The following is a 17,058-nucleotide window of genomic DNA, read 5'->3' as shown; positions in this document are numbered from 1 at the left end:
AGAGTCAAGTATCTCACAGTATGAGGCGTTCTTCTCTTCCTTATCACGATAGTCGTTCGGACAGTAGTCAATGCATGGTTCATATCGAATCTGCTTCTTTTTTTGTCTCATCGACGCCAATGCAAGATACAGCGCATCTTCTGATAGTACACTCGATAGCACATGCTTTTCAATAGTAAGTGAGCATATACTCTGAAATGCCAAACCGTGTTAGATTGCCTGCTTAGACGGATGCTGGCTACGTACTAGCAAGTCAGTAATAAAAGTGTCTTGATAGGATACGCGTACAGTCTACTACATAGGGTCTACTACTATAATTCTCGGCCTTCCCGGCTCCTCTACTCCTTGTTTATGTCGTCGACAATATACTATAACGGTGGGAACGCTCGCCTTGCACCCTTGTAACCCTCAGCTGCAAGCATGTTCGAGATTAGGCCTCAGCAATACGCGACGGCGATCGTGTTCCACGAGGCAGTCTGGAAAGAAAGCGAAGGCAGCAGAAATTTATGCGCACCCGTACAATTCGTGTTAAATCCGTGCTATATTTAAACTTCAATATCTGCTGACGCACCGGCCTATCAGCAACAATGGCTTGCTAACGTAGTCGCAATTTTGTCATGGTCTGCGCCTTTCACACTCTGTTTATCGTAAGAAAACCAGGCTGACCATCCAGGACTGCATGCGCTAAGCCTCAGATACTGGATGCAAGTGGTGAGCGCATTACGGACTGTTGAAGTCCTAGTTTACGAGGACCCGGAAGAGCTTGGCTTATTCTAGCGGCTCTCTTGGACACGGCAGAAAGCGGGTCAGAAGAGGACTATTGATACTAATCAGTTCGTCGCGTGCGTAATGCTGGGACCCACGACGGTGTAACTGCCTCTGTTGATCGGAACGTTCGGGTTAGCCGAGCAGTTGTAGTTGTCTTTGCATTTATGTCCGCATTGTGATACGTCATTCCATGACTCGCATCGAGATAGACCGTAGTGCTACTTAATTCTCTCAAATACCGAGTACATTGCAAGTGGCTCCTGGTGAAAGGAAACAGAGCCTATGCCCTCTTGAACGAGTAACCATTCAACCTCGAGTGATATTACAAGGGAACATGCTCAAAATTCATGACCCGGTGGACCCCTGTCAGAGCTTTAGCCTCTTATCGCTGCGATCGACCGCCGGAAGTTAATCGTTGGGTGCTCAGACCATGGAAAAAGCAAAGTTGCAGTCCGGTAGGAGGGGAGAATACCTAACAGAAGCAATATACTTGGCAGGTTTCGGAAGTATTAGAAGTGAGAAGTTGCCACATAATTACCTTTGTCATAGAGTCTGACTATCAAAGTCATTTTTTGCTCAGTTCCCTTGCTTCATAGCTTCTTAAGTGGGTTCGTTCATGGTACAGGAATAGTTTGGCCGTCTATCAAGTTTGTGCTATTAAGTGATGGCTTACTCCCCTTCTCCCAGAGCTTGCAATGTCAAGTTAAGTATGCCATCTATCCTTATAAGGTGCGATGGTCATGCAAGGAGAATAAGCTACTAACAGGGAGATACCAAGAACCACCCAATAATGGGGTTTCGTCTAAAGTTATAGTTTTACCCCAAGAAAAAGGTCGGATAGCTTCTGTGTATATAGGAAGAAGAGAAAACATACAGATATAGTAGGATCTGTTCAGCCAGCCATGGGACCAAGGGGTCCTTGGGAACAAGTGAGCAAGTTTGCTCCTACTCAGAATATCCTCCATTATGTGGAGTAGGTCATGAATGGCCAAAAGAATTGTGCCACACAGATGAAGCATATACTCATGTGAAATCTCAGAGAAGTTGCTCCGACGTTGATTATGAATCTTTGTCATGCCTTGATCTAGTTGGGTGCTCTCATCGCTCGAGATAAAGAGAAGGGGAAAAATAGGTGTGTGTGAGACGCTCTGGATCGATCGTAAACCCGAACCGGGACTTTTTGGAACGTCCACTTACAGTAATTTTCCCTGGCGATAGACGCGCTCCCTTGCTTCGAAATCTTATAATTTCATGCCTGTTTCGTGGCGTCGGGACAACTGTCAAATGATAGTGACATGTAATATGCATCGGCAAGCCACGCACAACTGCTACCTGCCTCGGGCGGTATTGTAATCCCAACGAATCCATGGAAAGAGGTGAATGTCCACGATGCCATACCGAACCTCTCACTAGCTTAGTCTCATATAATTGTCGTTGACCGCAGTCGGTTTGTGGTTATTCAAAAATGCAAGCCCCTGGCATTACTGCCACGATGCGATGGCATGAATGCAGGCAAACATTTCAAGATGCGACTAGATACCGTAGCTGTGGTTGAAGCAACTCTTAAGTTCAGATTAGCGCGACTCAATCTGCTTCAGTCAAGCTGCTATTGGCTCTTTTGAAGATTTCATGCAGCCAAAGTGGAGAAAGCCACACTCCAGACCGCTTGTCGAATTACCAAGTCAAAGCTGGTCCCTAATCTTATCCTTTTACCTGGGTAATTCTGGCGGCTGGTTATTCCGATGATGGCTACTAGGGCCCCTGCTCACCTACCGTTCGGACGAACGATGATCAACAACACATCAGCTCGATCCACATGATATCGAACCCTGTCTTCCGGTAGTCTTTCATATCAGATACATATGCAAAGATTGCAAAAAATGAGCGTTGGATTGTGTTACTGTCATCCACCGAGCACGGACTGCATCGAACCTTTCACCCGATAGAGCCATGCTTGGGTAACTGGTGCGAACTGAACACATCACTGCTATTCTCTAATACGAGCAACTTCCAACTGTCAGATACCATTAGAATCTTGCCAGAAGACCAGACACCATCAGATCTTAGTGTCCTGACATGTCTGACCGAGATGGCCGGTGTGCCCCATGCCAAGGTCCACATTAACTGGTACCATTCGGAGCCCAGCCTTCCTTGAGAGAGGCTCAAGGCGCACTCGTGTATACCATGCAGCAGTTGGATAGTATACCAAGTGGCTTTAGAAAACTTTGAATGCATGCATTAGTTTTTGGGCATTGCGGCAGTAGATCTTCTCAGCGCGCCCCCCACAGCTCCTTGTTGTCAGATTTCGCGACAACGAGCGGTCACCTCATTTGCCAGTCTTGAGAGAGTCGGAGCAGACACAGGAGACGGAGACGTCAGAAATGAATGGGAATCATGACTACTATAGCAACTTCCCCTCGGTTCTTAGCGACCGGTACTTCCTTCTATGCGGTGTGACTGCCATTCGTCTGGTATTTGAGTAATCCGAGATGATGTGCTCACTCATATGGCTATAGCAATAGGTTGCATGCACAATGGAATTGTAAAAGAAGTGGAGAGACAGAACCTGGTTTGGGTTTACCGCCGTATGGTCTGTGCACAGTGTAGTGAACTTTGCCCATCTGCCATTGAAGGCAATATTGCGTCTGAGCCACAGTTCCATTTCTGATCTTCAGGCTTTTGCCTCCCCAAGTGAGCTGGACTATCTAGTGTGCAGGTGCCGGTAAGTCCTATAGGCACATGGTTTGACAGTGGGGCCCAAGCACATATCATCTGCATCGATACTGCAGACCCCGGACAAAGTTGACTTGTTCGACATCGCATGGTAGTAAGCTTATATATCACTTTTTGTGGATCACAGACAAAACTTTAGCTTAGCTGCTCATGCAGGTCATCTGCGAACCTTTGTTGATAGCGTTCCCAAGCGCGCTGGCCGACCAGGCAGATGGAATATTATATGGCTAATGATAGAACAGGGAAGAGGTATCCTGCAGAGCCCACTTTCTAGTAGACTGGAAGTCACATTCTACTCTGATTTGGAAACTTCGGAGGCCGGGAGTGGGTACAAAATTTCCTGGTCAGAAGTAAAATCACAATGGGTGGAGGGAAAGATAGAATACGTAAGAATTTACCCGGGTATTCACCGACTGTTTAGCAGGATGCAAGTAAAGCTTCTAGTCTTTCTTTTCTTAGGAAACCCTGGAGACAGATTCCTGTGTTACCTCATTGCCGGGTCGCCACAGGGATCTCATCCTCACCGGTCTCTCCGTGCGGCGGTTCCGAATAACACTCCACCTAATGGCTCTATTAAGAAGAGCTAGATTGATCGATATGAATGTCTGTCTATCAATCCCCAGCAGGTGGGAATGATATGGACTATGTGTTCTGTTCAGCCTGAGGGTATTTTAGATACCACAGTATGTTACTGATATAACACCCAAGGTTGAGGCAACTTACCTTTCTTGATAATTTGCGCAGAGGACTTTATTGTAAAGCGGCACAAACTGGAGTCACATCTATGACCAAGTTCGAAGGACACAATGGTATCACTGACTTAGAATTCTGTGTTATGAGTGAGTTTGTCACTTTAATGTCTGTAGCCGCTCATAATCGAAGTTCTGTTTCTTCCTCTGGAACGTGCGGTAGAACGGGGTTGACGTTGCGCCATTGCATTTCATCAGTCAATTCGGAATTAGTTAGAATCATCGTATGACTCAAGTCTTCAATCAAGTGGCTGTCAATCAATCTGTTTCGGAATGCGAAGTGACTCCACTATAGTAATTGAGTAACTGTGGCTGCCTTCAACCGCTCTTTCCCTGCACCACCGCCGTAACATACATTAGTAACAACCCCATCTATTTATACGGTAACCGCTTGAAGATTAAGATCTCACAGCATTGTACAGCATGTTTACTGTCAATTTACTATTTATCTGTCGCATCCATGACAGGTCTGAGCGTTAGTATGTATTACCATAGGTGAAGAGGGAACAGAATGCCAAAAATAGGTACTCTATATTGACAGAGTACTCGGAAGCAAGACATCAAGGAAAGAGACATGGCAGGCAGTTATTTCCGCAGTTTCGCATTAGTTGTTGTATCAAGGATGCAGATGAAATTGCAGGCAGGTACTTCAGCGTGATAGGTGCTGTTATGCAAACTATGGAATGTGTCGAACAATCTAGGACATCATCCTTTGCGCTAGATCTGTACTGGACTTTTGTAGAAGCACAAGTTTTTATTTGACGCATGGAAGCAAGCTGAGGAGCTTGCCAAACAGCCTGTCAATCTCAGCCGAGTGATAGTGAAGCGCACGATCTCTTAGTATATATCAAGAATAGCAAAAGTTAATCTACTAATCTGATGTGGCTTTGCATAGCATGTCAGGACCCAATGGCAGAAGTGTTACAGATGGGCTTGCTGTTTCGTAAGAAAGAACAGAGTTGCAGAAGACTTTTTGAGAAGATAAAAAAATGGAAAACCGCAATTTTCAGTTCCAACGCCTGTCAGAACTTATCATTATAATCTAGTAAGGTTTGTCCAAACTGCTTCGTGCTCACAATAAGCCGTCTATATCACCTGATGGTGGTTTTTCGCCCCTTTGAGCTGAACCTCGGCCTGATATAGTGGTATAGATACAACAGCCGCAACTAGTACTACAGTTCGGTTGATCTAGCCGGGGAATCCTCATAAAGTTTGCCTAAATCAGCAAGACATGAGCAGTTGTCATGAAGCTTAGGCATGTATGATGTGCTGCCCAAGCTCAAGTTGGAGCTGCAAAATTTCTGGTATGCTTTCACACGAGGGCACAGGTGCATTTAGCAGCCATCAGACATATTCGTGTCATGATGCAGAAATAGCTGTTTGTCACATTCTATTGTAATCTGATTGGATGTACTTATGGCTAGCCATGCAATAGCCTAGTTGAAAGTGTGTTCATGATGATTACTAGACTGATCGAGACCTTGACTTCAGCAGTCAATGGTGATGGAAGATGATTAGTTGCGCAGGGTATCCTAACTGTGCTCCTTCTGCCGCTAAAAGGCTCAAGAGAGAAAAAGCGTGCTAATTTCTGTCCAATGAACTTGCTGTGATAATAGAGAAGTACGGTTTGTATGATTTGAACATCTCTGAAGATACTCCTGCTATAGCGTGAGATGAAGAGTTTCTAGATCGCTGGCGAAGGATTCATTTACTAAGAACTACTTAGTAGTATGAAGTACTTATACTACTACTATCAGCCATTTGTTGTTATATAAAAAGTAACTAGAAGTATCTGCTAGTACTATGGTGTTCAACATCACCGCCGGAATTTACATCGAAATCCTATTCACTGAGTAGCTTAGATTCAACACTCTAATGTGGGTATTTAGCCTATCTTTTTTATGTTGTTGTTCTCGGCTTTTATCATTCTCTTTTCTTTTTTTATTCCTCTTGTTCGGTGTTTCTCGGGACGCGGGAAGTTAGACTCCGAACCGGCGGAGAGATAGTAACTATCTTTTGCAAAGACACAGTGAAATTAGATAAAAACATGTAAGATTTTTCCGCATTCAATTGGAAATTTCAGTAGTATAAATAAGTAAGTCCATTGCAAAGGGCTGTGTATTTATTGGACTCAGTCCTAGCAAAGCCATCCCTTGCCTGCGATGAATATGTCGAAGGGAGAATTGATGATACGATACTATCTACGGAGTAAAGTATTGCGGGAACAACCATTAATAAGAAGGGACAGTCAGACTGGGGCACGTGCCGGCCCACCATCTCCGAAGGCCGGCCCCCCTCTTTGAATGCTGGGTGGATGGATTCCAACTCGCCCAACTGAATCACACCGGCGGCTTAAAAGCAGACCCCACCTTTTCCACCGGCTTCGATTACTTCGTTGCTGTCCCTGCTGCTTACTTCTTCCTTTTCCTCTTTCTCTCTCTTGTCCGTCGTTTTTGTTGCCTTCGGGGATTTCCAGGTTTGACAAGGTGCAGCTTCATATAAAAATTGATTTTCATCCCCGTATTCCCTCCCTTATAACGTGGTCTTGCTGTCCCTGGTGGAACCGGTGAGCCACTAAGTCAACGACATCAGTACCTGAACTGCGTTCGAAAGCAGGACGTGTATGATTCCTGCTCCAGAGTAATCTTGTTCTCCTGAAGTGGTCTGGGACGTGTAAGTCCAGTTCTCCTACTAAGCAGACAACCATTGTTCTGGCTCCTGAATTGCCGTTTCATCACTTTTGTCACGGACCAGAATCTGACCTACTCTGCCAACCATTAGTGTAACTTTCCGCCATGCACATCAAAGAAAAGCTCGCTCAAAATGAAGCGGCCGGAAGGACGGGCATCTCCTTCGAGTTCTTCCCCCCGAAGACGGCCCAAGGTGTTCAGAATCTTTACGACAGAATGGACCGCATGCACGCATTAGGCCCTTCTTTCATTGATATCACGTGGGGGGCTGGTGGCCGACTATCGGACCTGACCTGTGAGATGGTCAACGTTGCCCAGTCGGTGTATGGCTTGGAGACATGCATGCATTTGACTTGTACGGACATGCCCCAGGAGAAGGTGGACGCCGCGCTCCAGGCGGCCTACAAAGCAGGCTGCACCAACATTCTGGCTCTTCGTGGAGATCCTCCGCGTGACAAGGAGGCTTGGGAAGCTGCTGACGGAGGCTTCCGTTACGCGAAAGACTTGGTCAAGTACATCAGGAGCAAGTATGGCAATCACTTCGATATTGGTGTGGGAGGCTATCCGGAAGGTGCGGATGACAACCCGGATGTGGACCAGTTGATCGACCATCTGAAAGAGAAGGTCGATGCTGGAGCATCGTTTGTCATTACGCAGATGTTTTACGACACGGACAACTTCATCGGCTGGGTCAAGAAGTGTAGGGACAGGGGCATTCATGTGCCCATTATCCCTGGTATCATGCCGATTCAAACCTACGCTGCGTTCATCCGCCGATCGAACTGGACCAAAACCCGCATCCCCCCGGACTGGCTCGAGGCACTGGAACCTGTGAAGAACGACGACGCTGCTGTAAGGGACATCGGGAAGCGGCTGATTGCAGACATGTGTAGGAGGCTCATTGCGGCTGGTATCAACCACCTGCACTTGTAAGTGTTTTCTTCCGTCTGCCTTGACTAATCCGTTCAGGCAATGACTAACAGGGGTCGGCTAGTTACACAATGAACCTTGCGCAGTCCACACAATTGGTCCTTGACGAACTCAACCTCATGCCTTCCGAAGAGACACCGCTCCAGAGAGCCCTGCCTTGGAGGCCATCTCTTGGCTTGAACCGCAGAGCCGAGGATGTTCGCCCGATCTTCTGGAGGAACCGGAACTCCTCCTACATCGCCCGTACGCAGACCTGGGATGAATTCCCCAACGGTCGCTGGACCGATTCTCGCTCTCCTGCTTTCGGCGAACTTGACAGCTATGGCATCGGCCTCAAGGGTACAAACGAGCAGAACATCAAGCTGTGGGGAGAGCCCAAGTCTCTTCGGGATCTTACCCATGTCTTTGTCGATTTCCTCGAAGGAAAGCTGGCCCGGTTGCCCTGGAGCGACACTCCCATCACTACTGAAGCCAACGCGATCAAGACCAGTCTCATTGACCTGAACCAGAAGGGTCTCTTCACGATCAACTCTCAGCCGGCAGTGAACGGTGTCAAGTCTTCCCACCCCGTGTATGGATGGGGACCGAAGAATGGATATGTTTACCAAAAGGCATATCTTGAACTCTTGGTCCCGCCCTACCTGATCGATGAGCTGATCGCTCGCATCGAGAAGAATGGTGATCTTACGTACCATGCTGTCTCGAAGACTGGTGAACTGCGCACCAACACCCGTGATAGCCCCAATGCCCTGACCTGGGGTATCTTCGCCGGAAGAGAGATCGTCCAGCCCACAATCGTGGAGACTGTCAGTTTCCTGGCTTGGAAGGACGAGGCATACCGTCTAGGTGACGACTGGGCCAAATGCCATGATGCCTCCAGCCCCAGCAGGAAGTTGATTCAGGGCGTGATGGACAACTGGCACCTTGTCAACATTGGTGAGTTCACGATATAGTGCCCTTGTTGAAATAATGATAGCTAACACGAACCTTTCAGTCAACAACGACTTCCACAACACCAGCAACCTCTTCGATCTCTTCAAGGACCTGGATGTCCGCGAACTTGATACCGAAATCCCCGTCGAAAACGGTGAGCCGAAAGCTCACACGAACGGAGCAACAAACGGAACGACCAATGGCGCGACTGACGGAGCAGCTCCGGAACTTGCAGTGAAAAACTAGATGTGGCTCCTGCAGCCCCCGTGGGGACAGTCCGCCATACACTATATGCTTTTCTTCAACCTCACTTACGACTTCCTAATTCAACATATACTATTAATTCAACATATCAACCTCAACGATTACCTGCCCGAATGAACACTCCCGGGCTTTTGCAACGTTTTACGGCGGCACGACCATGAAGACCTCTCAACGATTTCTTCCCTGAGCGTTTCTTTTATTTCAACATGACATCTTCACCTTCCAAAAATTATACCCCCAACCCTCAATTTTCGGATTTTTGCTTTTGCAACCCCATCGAGCATGGAAAAATAACATCTTCAACACTATTTTTATCTATTCATGATAAAGCTCTTTTTCCGAAAAAGTGAAGAGCTTTCTTATCTCATTTCTATTACTCTCTCTCTTTGTTCTTCAACTCTACCAAAAGAGACGGCTTACAGAAAATACATTTCCGGGGGTATTTACGATCTTCAACACACTATGGATGACGGAGTTGGGCTTTATGCATTTCAACAAAAAGTGATCCTCTTCAACATGGGATTTGGAACGGAGTCTTCTTCTAAATGGAGCATTTGATATTTGTTTTTTTTCCCTTCCCTTTCTTGGGCTCTTTACTTAATCAACTCTCTCTTTTCCTCCCTCTTATTCGCATCTTACCTTATATATCCGGGTTTTCTTCTCTCACCTTTCCTCTCTGCATTCAACATTATTGCATGCATCCTTGTTATTGTTGTGGTGCTGAAATACAGGTGCTGGCTGGGCGAGTATTGTGATGCCTAGCAATTCTATTATAAGTCAATAGAAGCATGATTTTCTCTCTCCATATCTCGTTCCTCTTATTTTTGGAGCCGATAGAGCCCGATGCGTTGCCCAAGTACTTCGAGGGCAGAATGCATTTTAAATCTATGCGAGGAAAACAACATTAAGCAAGATGCATTTCATTTAACATTGAACAAGTCGCTAGACTAGACTAGGTACAGGAGGTAATAATGGATACACACCGCATTACGTTAAAAATACTGGGAGAAACATGATACATGATAACCAACCAACATTGACACACGGTTGAGCAAGGAACATTCATGTGCTTCCCCGTCACGCTTGAAAAGAATGGAAAGCGAGCAAGCAGAAACTGGAGTTGCCTTAGCATAACCCGAGCTAAGGACCGCTTTATATCAACAACCATACCAACCAAACCCATCGAAAGACCAGCTTATACCAATAGAGCCCTTCCTAATGCCCCTAGCAACCAAGCAAAGGGTCTTGCAAACCACACGATCCAACTTCCGATAAGGACCACGTATCCGGCTGCTCGGCCGATGATCATCATGACGAACCCAAGGGCAATGAGGTAGACCATAGCTTTGCAGAGATCGATCAACGACCGGGCGAAGTCCTCGCGGTTCGGCTTTGGCCAGGATCCTGTTGTATTGTAAAGGGCCAGGATCGCCAGGAGATTTTTGAGGACATGCAGACAGTGTTCGATCATCTTCAGGACGTTGTTGAAGGCGATCTTCACTAGCATAGCCCGAGAGTGCCGATTGGCCATGATTTCGTCATAGAGACCTTGCAGCTGGCCAGAGAGTTCTATAAGGGCATCCCTGACATAGCCCATAATCTCCTGACTTGGGGCTTCCTTGTTGTTGGTAGGTAAGCCGTTGGTATGAAGATCGGTATTGAAATCAGTAATCTTAGAGTAGAATAACTCTTTTGCTGTATCGGACACTTGTTGCCCATCCAGTTCAGCAACTTCAATAGGTTCAGCCTCTTGCGAAACGCTGTCCTGCCTAACCCTGTCTTTGCTTATCGAAGCCGCAGGAGAAATTGTCTCGGGGGTCGACGGCTTCTCAACAAGTGTCGTATCCGACGCGCTCTTCAACGAATTCGAATTGTCTCTTTTAGGCGATACACTGGCAACATAGGGTGCCTGATTATAGCGCACGGGCTCACCAGAGTTTCCTGTCTTGGGCCTGGGCAGCCCTTGCGTACGGATGAACCCACGAATAGCGCGAGGTCTTTGTGGAGAGGTACGGTCGGATTCTGTTCGACTTTGGGGGGATGGATGTGGATTGGTAGGAGGGACTGCAGTTGAAGATATTGCGCATGGCGCATTTGACTTTCCCCAAGAATTTTGGGTCGCCCTTCGCAAGCCTGATGTCGAGCTGCTCATTGTCTGTTTTACTCGAGAGTCCGATATTATCTCTCCTGCGGCGCGAGAGGTGGGCTCCTGCGCGTCTGATTTTTTGGGGCTGCTTCTCAAATCTGCCATGGTCACCATAGTACGTGTGATAGTGGGTGTGATAATGAAAACATCGTCCGACTTGCGGCCCAACTTCTGCTTGTCGTGCTGCTTGGCTGCGTTCTCTGACGGATCCAGATTCTCTGTCATAGACGCTTTGGCAGAGACCTCCATCTTCTCCGGCGGGCGGCATTTGGCTTCTTGACACATTGTCTTCGGCAAGGACTTCGAGCATTGGGCTTGTTTCAAATTCTGAGAAATTGGTTTCCATTCTTCTTGGACGACAGCTTTCTCTGGAGATGTCGACGTCGCACGATTGCTGGTGATTCGCTTCCCTTCCTTTGACATCTTGGACCGTCCGGACGGGATGTCTATCATTCTGGGGCGCTCGTCCGTCATCGAGAAGAGCAGGATCTCGTCCGGGTTCTTGTCGTATGGCCCATTGATTTCCTTGCACCCTAAAAAAGACCCATCTGGGTTTGCAGCGGGGGTTTTGTTTGCAGTTTTTGCAGGAGCCTCTTCCCATATAGTGCTGAACCGTTGCTTTCCGACCTCTTCTGGGCTATAATACCGGCGATGTCCAGCTGAACAGTTGGAATCACTGACTTCAGAGGGGCGGCCGATACGTGTATCCTGACCATCAAGGCCTGTTGACGTCTTTTCTTGCCCAGTAGGATTGTTAGTGCAGTCCTCGGGAGTTCTAGTACGCGGGCTGGGGAGGGTGTCTGGATCTAGCATCTCCCCGCCTTCCTTATGGACTTTCTCGATGCTTTGCTGGAAATCGGAGATTTGTTGAGTACTCATGATTGGAGGGTTTGGCTCCTTAGCCGAAGGCATATTGACAACGAACTTGTCTTCCCACTCGGTTAGGGAGCTGGACGGGGCGGATATAGGAGAAACTGAGGGATGTGAGTGTTCGGAGGAGTCGGTGTTGGTGTCTGTCCTTTCAGATGATATTGCCGGTGTGGAGTTGCTGAAGTTCAGATGCGTTCGTTGAGTTCCATTGCTCGGCCGCTTTCTTTGACCAGTAGAGAGACTTGCTCCTCCTTCTCTCGCGCTGCGCCCGAAGTTTGTTCGACCGTCGCTGGAATTTGGAATCTTTGTTGGAGGGCTCGGGCCTTGGAGGACTAATTTGTCGCCCCGAGGCGCCCCTCCTGCCAATTTCTGTTTTTGTTTGGCAATCTCCTGTCTTGGGGAGTTGGCCAGTGAAACTATTTTTCGGTAGGCCTCCTGGTAGTATTCCTTCGGCTTCTCTTTAGTGAACGACCCTCCGGGAATCTCTTTTTCAAATCTATCCTTTACTTTCCGCCAGTATTGGTCACGATCGTTGTCTGATCTCTTGGGTGATGAACGCTGCAGTGCCCCGAATGACCTCTTCGGGTGGAGAACTCTATCTGCACGGTGACCTTTCTGTTCAGAAGTTTTGGGGGCTTCCTTTGGTTGCTGTTTCTCCTTGTCGGTAAAAGACTTTGGAAGGGGTAGTTTTGTAGGGGTTCTCTTTCGCGGAGCCGTGTCAGGCGAAGCGCCGGTGCTCTCTTTGCTTCCAGACTTGTGCCGTTCGTCAGGTTTGGGCGTAGATTCTTGCACTCGCGTGGGTGTTTGTACCTCGTTACCGACTCTTGTCCGCTTACCGTGGCGGGGTCGAGGCTGAAGATTTAGCAGATGTCCATTTGGTAGATGCAAGAATTCCTCCATCTTCACCCGTTGAGGACTGCTGCAGCCCAAGCAGCTTCGACCTTAAAGCCAGACAGCGTCAAAACAATGACCCATTCCTCCACCAGCGCTGGAATATCTCTCAATGCACTTCTTCTCCGGACGAGTGTGTGCAGAATTACGCCCGTGCAGGCGTTGGGCGTTTGGTCGGTGGTGTGGTTTCATCGGAACGCGACAGGGGTCTGGAAAGAAAGCTGGCAGGGCAACCCCATCACTGGGCGCGTTCCGCGTGGTAGGGTAGGGATAATGTATGTAATGATAAGGGGTGGAATGTATAGTACGCCAGGGCTGGCCACTATTAGGAATGTAGCAACGGGCGGGTAGAGGTCATTAAGGAATGTAGGCCTGGACCTGTGACATAGTTCGGTATGGAAACTGCAAGCATCGCGCAGCTGAACTTGCTGCTTCCATTTGTCACTTGCGAATTCCTGGGGTGGAAACAGCGAACGCCACAGGTTCACGAACGTGAAGGTGCAATCATAAGAAGTGACTATTTAGATGCTGCCGGCGATATAAAGTATGCCATTAACGAGGGTCAAGGATGCGCCGATGTAAAATTGCTTTGAATGCGGAACTGATATCCGTGAATTTGAAGTCGTCCAGCCTCGTATTAAGCATGTTGCTCAGCGGCTGGATCACTATCGGCCATCAGTAAAACCCAGCCTACATTCTCAAAAGAGCCCGGGCATCCATTGTTTTCAGAAAGATAATCCAAGCAAGTGGCACAAGAGCGAACGGGAAGTCAAAAGACAATGAAAAAGCTTTTAATGAGAAACAAGGATCCGAAAGCTTGGATGATTAACGCCGCACCTGATGCTCCAAAAGTAGTCCACGGTCACAAGAGGTACCCGGTCTTAATGATGACCTGATCACAACGCCGATATGATGTTATAGCATACTGTACATGAGAGTTACTCCTTCCATGCTATTGTTATGGTTGGCGCATGACGCCTTATTCGAACAACCCATGTTAAAACCGTCCACTGTCACGGCGTGCGTCCAGTTGACCCCGTCTCGGTCCCGGTGTTAAGGGACTGCCTGCGGGAACATTACTTCTCTTGAGGGGACTAGAGGGCCTTCTCATTGCACTTGTTCCCCGTTCCTTGTAGAAGAAATCGCCATTGCTCTGGAGACGACGTTCAAGGTTGGCTGACGTAGACTTCTTCAAAGGCGAGTTGGCATGCGAGTAAATGCCAAGGCTTCCACCATCACCCGTGGTCGTCGGTGTCTGGCGAAATTGGGGCTGGCGGATTGCAGAGATAGAGTTTCGCACAATAGGAGAAGCATCCCGCAGGTGGCTTGGGGTCTGCAACGCGGCAGCACGATGAGATACTCCGGTAGGTGTCGCTGCAAAGGATTGGCGCGCAGATGATCGGCCCTCGGGGTCCACATGGCTGACGTAGTTGGGATTTGGGCTTGTCTTAAAGCCTCTATGAAGCACGACAGTGGGCGTGAAGGTGTCAACCTTATTCTGCTTAACATCGGGATCGGACTCGGAGAATTGAGTGGCCACATCTCTCATCAGCGGCTGAGTACGAGGGTGAACGTATTTAGTGTCGTATTCACGGAGCACCTCCTTATGAACCACCATAGAATCCTTTGCTTGCTGGGTATAGGACGAGGAAAGGAACGTCATCTGTACCGAGAGGAGTGCCGCTATGAAGATAGTGGTCACAATCGTCACGCTTGGTCGAGGATCGGATAGCTGAGTGGGTAGAAAAACCCAGTATACCAAGACATGTCCAGGACTGAAGAGGCAGAACAATCGAATGCAAATGGGTAGAGGATCCCAGACGGCAAGTTCCCATACATCTCGCTGTGCGTCTGGGTGAGCTCTCGACTGGGCCGATCTGGCTATCGTATCCGCCAGGTATTTCAGTGGCGAAGCGGTCACAGGAGTCGAATTAACACGGACTCGGTGAGCTGAGGGAGTTGCAGGAGCCTGATCGATTGATGCTTCAAACATGCGATAATGTCGCTTCCGGTAAAATGTATAGAAGGCGTTGAACGCGGTGAAGGTGGTAAGAAGGTGGACGATGAAGGAAGACTATCATCCTTTATGTTAGCGATGCAGCACATAGAGGCGTATATTCATTCAGAGCAAACTCGAAGTCGATCAGGCGTCACATACAAACCAACTGAGCCATGGAGTGCTTCCATCATCGCCAAAAACATCATCTATGGCTTGACTGCCGTACGATTGACTGTTGGCCCTGGCGATCAGAAAGACCGCATTCAAAGCTATTCCCAGGGGGAGCGCCCAATTCTTCTCAAACTGGTCCCAGTCATGAGTATCGATCTCCTCCGACAGCCACAAGAGAAAGTCCAGAGGATTCAAGTAGGACTTGATGCGCTCCGTCAACGGTCGGCGGCGGACAAGCCGGGGCATGGTGAGAATGGCGACGCGAGATGCTTGATAATCAGAGAACAAGAATTAGAGCCATAGCCCGCAGATAGAGCACCAAGATACAGAGTATATAGAGACCAACCTTTGATGAATGCGATAGTTTGAAGCCGAAGTTTTCCTTTTCCGCTTGTCAACAACAAAGGGTGGAGCGCGACCCCGGCTTAGATAAGCGACACCGGCGCCGTTATGACGACGTCTCCCGCAAGAGAGTCGGGATTGCCAGACTCGCCAGGGACAGATTTACCTTCTTTATCGGCTCAAGGCGACGCGAGCTAACTGTAGCCGCAGAAATTCGCCAATATATAAGCAGCTCACTGTATTTACGCCCGCTTCTTCCCTATTCCCAGAATCATGGCGGCTCCGGCCGTATCATACAAGGTAATATCCCGAGGTTTCCCCTCCTCCTCATTGCCAATAGTCACTCACCATATACACCTTATCTAGGACCGGCAGTTCCTTGCGGTCATCGGAGATGAAGAGTAAGTCACGCCATCACGACCTTATGAGAGAAACACTTCCGCTAACTGTTTATTTCCAGCTCTGTAACAGGTCTCCTCCTTGCCGGTGTCGGTGTACGTATCCTCAAACTACGGCAGCCAGATAACGGCAAACATGCGACCACAACTAACTTGATACATTGCAGCATGTTACCGATGGCGCGGATGCCCAGCGAAACTTCCTTGTGGTAGACTCGAAGACTGAGACCGCCGCGATCGAGAAAGCATTCCAGAACTTTACTCAGGAGAGGAAAGATATCGCCATTGTCCTTATCAACCAGCATGTATGTGCCTTGTTACACTTCGCAGTGTCCTTAACCTGCAACGCCTGCGAATTATACCGTACTTTGAATGTCTATAGCTCGCCGCTGACGATTGGATACAGATCGCAGAGCGTATCCGACACAGCGTCGATTCCTACGCCGAGGCTTTCCCTGCCGTTCTCGAGATCCCGAGCAAGGACCACCCGTATGACCCTGAGAAGGACAGTGTACTCAAGCGGGTGCGACGACTGTTTGGAGAGTAGATATAACACGCTTTCAATTTTGATTTGAGGTTTCATATGTATTACCATCTGGTGGTGTTATCTCATTGCCCTATCTCTTGTTTGCCGTTTCGCCAAGTATACAGATGGAATGAGAGTTAGCTGAAAGGCGGAGGGAAAGATACCCAATTACATCGTTTTGCATGACAACACCAAGTCCACAGAGCCCACCTTTACCGGTTTTTCGCTGCGCTGGTCACTAAGCCTGACTACTTACTAGCACGCTTCATAGGCTATGCTGTCAATGGGATCAATGTTTCATATGCATTTTAGTACAGATGCTAGGTAATGCCAGTGAAAGAAGGTCACGAATTATAATAACAATGATAAGGATGGACTACAATATGTGGCACTAAACCAAGACCCAAAACACCGTTGAAGACGTAGCGGAACGGAAAGTTAGCAACAATCGTAGAGCGTGGCATGGCTTTCGTAAACATTGGCATGTCACTGTGAGGCTCGAGGATAAAGGCGGGCTTAAGTAGTGGCAAGTGGAGAAACAAAACGACAACATATGCAAGTAGTAACGTCAGCTCGTTATGGGCGATAAAACGCAAGGACATCCAGCGTCAACAGCGCTAAATATGCATCGCGGCCATGTACTCAGAA

General features: G+C 48.1%; 4 protein-coding genes across 4 annotated transcripts; 2 read left to right on the top strand and 2 right to left on the bottom strand.

The window, feature by feature from the left end:
• Window positions 1-7,045: 7,045 nt before the first annotated feature.
• Window positions 7,046-9,049, top strand: AKAW2_21343A (methylenetetrahydrofolate reductase (NAD(P)H) MET13; the record flags this gene model as incomplete). The annotated part of the gene is made up of 3 exons (XM_041686156.1): window positions 7,046-7,869; window positions 7,935-8,806; window positions 8,865-9,049. 3 exons carry the CDS (start codon window positions 7,046-7,048, stop codon window positions 9,047-9,049), a joined length of 1,881 nt encoding a protein of 626 aa, XP_041540169.1.
• A 1,213-nt stretch (window positions 9,050-10,262) lies between these two features.
• On the bottom strand, window positions 10,263-12,983 carry AKAW2_21342S (putative NTP binding protein; the record flags this gene model as incomplete). Its single annotated transcript, XM_041686155.1, has 1 exon — window positions 10,263-12,983. One exon carries the CDS (start codon window positions 12,981-12,983, stop codon window positions 10,263-10,265), a length of 2,721 nt encoding a protein of 906 aa, XP_041540168.1.
• A 988-nt stretch (window positions 12,984-13,971) lies between these two features.
• Window positions 13,972-15,390, bottom strand: AKAW2_21341S (Nur1/Mug154 family protein; the record flags this gene model as incomplete). Its single annotated transcript, XM_041686154.1, has 2 exons — window positions 13,972-15,048; window positions 15,133-15,390. The coding sequence occupies 2 exons, from the start codon at window positions 15,388-15,390 to the stop codon at window positions 13,972-13,974; spliced, it is 1,335 nt and encodes a 444-aa protein (XP_041540167.1).
• Window positions 15,391-15,759: 369 nt separating this feature from the next.
• On the top strand, window positions 15,760-16,431 carry VMA7 (H(+)-transporting V1 sector ATPase subunit F; the record flags this gene model as incomplete). The annotated part of the gene is made up of 5 exons (XM_041686153.1): window positions 15,760-15,786; window positions 15,853-15,887; window positions 15,947-15,980; window positions 16,052-16,189; window positions 16,291-16,431. 5 exons carry the CDS (start codon window positions 15,760-15,762, stop codon window positions 16,429-16,431), a joined length of 375 nt encoding a protein of 124 aa, XP_041540166.1.
• Between the last annotated feature and the right edge of the window lie 627 nt (window positions 16,432-17,058).

Source organism: Aspergillus luchuensis, chromosome 2 (genome assembly GCF_016861625.1).
Source record: "Aspergillus luchuensis IFO 4308 DNA, chromosome 2, nearly complete sequence".
Lineage (NCBI taxonomy): Eukaryota > Fungi > Ascomycota > Eurotiomycetes > Eurotiales > Aspergillaceae > Aspergillus > Aspergillus luchuensis.
Note: the sequence above shows the minus strand (reverse complement) of the source record. Positions and strands in the feature narration are given on the sequence as shown.